The sequence below is a fragment of the Nicotiana attenuata genome, unplaced genomic scaffold, assembly GCF_001879085.1.
Source record: "Nicotiana attenuata strain UT unplaced genomic scaffold, NIATTr2, whole genome shotgun sequence".
Taxonomy (NCBI): domain Eukaryota; kingdom Viridiplantae; phylum Streptophyta; class Magnoliopsida; order Solanales; family Solanaceae; genus Nicotiana; species Nicotiana attenuata.
In genome coordinates, this window is record NW_017671320.1 from 35,188 (window position 1) to 38,728 (window position 3,541).

The 3,541-nt window shown below is 35.4% G+C and overlaps 1 protein-coding gene across 1 annotated transcript in view; it reads left to right on the forward strand.

Moving 5' to 3' along the window:
- LOC109207536 overlaps positions 1-2,345 on the forward strand; it is a 5,146-nt gene extending 2,801 nt beyond the window's left edge. The window contains exon 2 of the mRNA XM_019370477.1: positions 1,960-2,345. Within this exon, the coding sequence (XP_019226022.1) occupies positions 1,960-2,345 (386 nt within the window). The remainder of the gene's footprint in view (positions 1-1,959) is intronic.
- The last annotated feature ends 1,196 nt before the right edge of the window (positions 2,346-3,541 follow it).

Here is a 3,541-nt window from a genome sequence, read left to right on the forward strand (position 1 = left end):
CCCCCCCCCCCCTCTCTCTCTCTCTCTCTCTCTCTCCCTAATTCAAGTAATGTAGAGCAAAGGAAAAGAGAGCAGCAATTCCACCATTGACAGCCATTAAAAAGCTTTGAAGCTTTGATATTTGGGTTTTCAAAAAATATTATTTGTTTGAAATTGCGTGTTGTTGCAAACAATTGGGAATTCTCTCTACGTCTCTCTCTATCTCTCAATCTCTAATTCCGGTAATGTAAAGCAAAGGAAAAGAGAGCAGCAATTCCTCCATTGACAGCCATTAAAAAGCTTTGAAGCTTTGAATTCGAATTTGGGTTTTCAAAAACCATTATTTGTTTGGATTGGGTGTTGTTGCAAACAATTGAGAATATTGTTTGGAGTTTATATCATAATTTTGAGGGTGTTTTGGTGAAGATTAGACTTGATTTTGGCTGAATTTCAGATTGAAACTCGAAGAAGAAGAAGAAGAAGAAGAAGAAGAAGAAGAAGAAGAAGAAGAAGAAGAAGAAGAAGAAGAAGAAGAAGACGACATGTCATACATTATACTTACAAAATTATAGTAAAGTTGTAGTAAAATTGTAGAAAATTGTATTCTGGTGTTTATATATATATTTTTAATTTAAATATTGTATGAAAGTTGAACAATATTGTATAAAATTGTATTTAAGTTGTATGTAGATACGTTGTATAATATATAATTAGTTGTATGAAATTTGTTTTTACTATGTATAAATCAAATACAAAATATACAAAAGACATATTGTATAAAAATTGTATTTAAGTTGTATGATATTGTAGTTGTGTATAACTGGATAGATATAATGTATGAAAATTGTAGATAAGTTGTAGATAAGACATATGGTATAAAATTTTTAAAAAATGTTAAATTTTCTTAACTTTTTAGCTAGAGTTGTAACCATTAGACTGCACTTCCAAATTTCTCCTTTAAAATATTTATTTTGTTTTCTTAATTAGAATTTTGAATTTGAGATATATTCACCATATCCAATTATTGTCCCTCCACTTCTTTCACATACCTTTTTCCTATTCAGATTTTTCAATCACTTAAAAACACAATCTAGTCAAAAATTTCTTATAAATATTTGTTGATTGCTGCAGTATATATTCCTAGTGGATTCTTGTGTGGTTGGCTGCTTACAATATCAACTCCAATTTTTTTTTTTTGTAATTAAGGAAAATGTCAACTCCAAATTAGGTGTGGGTTTGGACTACTTTTGGCTCTTCTTGTGAAGTATTATCTCAAAGGAAATTTAAAATTTACCATTTTCAATTGGGAGGCCAGTTGGAAGATCAGAGGTATGATGAGAGCAAGAGGCGGTGGATTGTAGTGTGTGAAGGCAATAAGTGATGGGAATCATAAATTAGTTTAATTTGATCTAATATTTTTGTAACTATTATTACTTTTATGGGATAACAGTAGTCGAGAAATCACAATTTAAATTACGATGTGGAATGCTCTCTTCTTTTCTTAACGTGGAATGCAAATAAACAGAAGTCTCATTCTGTACACCAGACTTCATTGTAGATATTGCTGGAGTTATCGAATTCAGTTTGTAAAGAATGGCATTACTGAGAATACTGATGAAATGGGGGTTACATGAGATATCAGTGAGGGATTAGTTGGCTGTTAACATTAACAGTCAGGGGGGGTTATTATTGGTATAATTCGTTAATTAGCACACACGTGACATACACGTGTGTATTAGTTAGGTGGTTATAGGGACACATGTATATAGTTAGACGGTTGAGGAATGTAACAGTGACTCTATTCTTCATTTTTCTATTGCATAACAGAGCTAAGCTCTTCTCTCTCTTTTCTCCCAGATCTGCTTCGTAGCGCTTCACATCTAATGTGTGATTTGTTCATGGTATCAGAGCTTGATTGCAATTGCGAGTTGAATTCGAAGATCCTGTTAAATTTGCGATAAATTCAATTGTGAATTACAGCTGAGAGTGAGATTCATCAATGGGGGAAAAACAGATCTAGATCACAACCATACTCTGTTTCTTCACCCATCGGACACTACCGGAGCTCCGATCATCTCAATTCAGTTGACTGGTTCAGAGAATTACTCCACTTGGAGTCGTGCGATGGAGATCCAGTTGTTAGGAAAGAACAAGCTAGGTCTAATCGCGGAACTCTGAAGAAAGAAGATTTTTCTACTGGACTAGGTCATCAGTGGGATAGATGTAATGCTATTGTCCTAGGGTGGATTATGAGTTCAGTTTCGAAGGAACTGATTACTGGAATCCTGTATGCAAGGGATACGAGAAAGGTGTGGGAGGATCTGAAAGAGCGATTTGATAAGGTAAACATATCACGAGTTTATTAGTTGCAGAAGGCCATAGCGACAATAACTCAAGGAATAGACAGCGTCTCAATGTTTTTTTCTAAACTCAAAAATTTGTGGGATGAATTTGATAGCATGGTTCCTCCGCCATGTGACTGTGCTAGATCAAAGAGTTTCATCGAGTTTATGGAGAAACAAAAGGTGCTGAAGTTTCTAATGGGTTTGAATGACAACTATGAACAGGCTCGTAGTCAAATCCTCATGACTAGCCCAACACCTAGCATCAACAAAGCATATGCAATGCTTATTGAAAGAGAAAGTCAAACATCAGTAACTAATGCTTCTACTTTGGTTGAAGGAACTGACTTAACTGCATTACTAGCTGGCAAAGGAGGAAATCACCAGAATTATCAAAGGCCAAAGAGGAACTGGAATGTACAATGCGATTTCTGTCATATGAAGGGTCATACAAAGGAAGGATGCTACAAGATAATTGGCTATCCACAAGATTTTAAAGGGAAGAAGAAAGGTGCATATAATGTACAGGTAGAAAATCTTAATCCTAATCTTGCAGGTATGGATGATGGAGAGGGAGATCCACCAGAAGCAATGAAGGAAAGAAACTGGCAGAGGGCACCTTAACTTACAGCTGATCAATATGACTAGATCATGAAGTTGCTCAACAAAGACAACTCCAAGGATGCAATGGCAAATATGGCAGGTACAGCCTATTCCTTTATGGCCAAGGTTTCAAAAGGTAATTGGATAGTTGATACAGGAGCAATTAACCATATGGTAGCTGATTTAGGGATGTTAACAAATGTTAAAAATGTTAACCTCACTAGAGACAAAAGAGTTCACTTACCTAATGGAGATTGTACTATTGTGTCACATGTTGGGAACTGTAAGATCACAGAAACAGGGGAAATGCAGGATGTGTTATATGTCCCAGAGTTTTCCTACAACCTTCTTTCAATGTCCAAAATAACAAGGGACTTACATTGCTTTGTCTCTTTTTATCCTAATTTTTGTCTATTCCAGGACCTCTCAAGTGGGAAAGTGAGGGGGATTGGTAAAGAGAAGGATGGGCTCTACATACTAGTTCAAAAGGCTTGCCTAAACACTAATAAAAGCATACCAACAGTCAAAGGGTTAAGTGTACAGACAACAAAGGAGGACATAGCTCTATGGCACAAAAGGTTAGGACATGCATCTGAAGGATCCTTAAAAGAAATTTC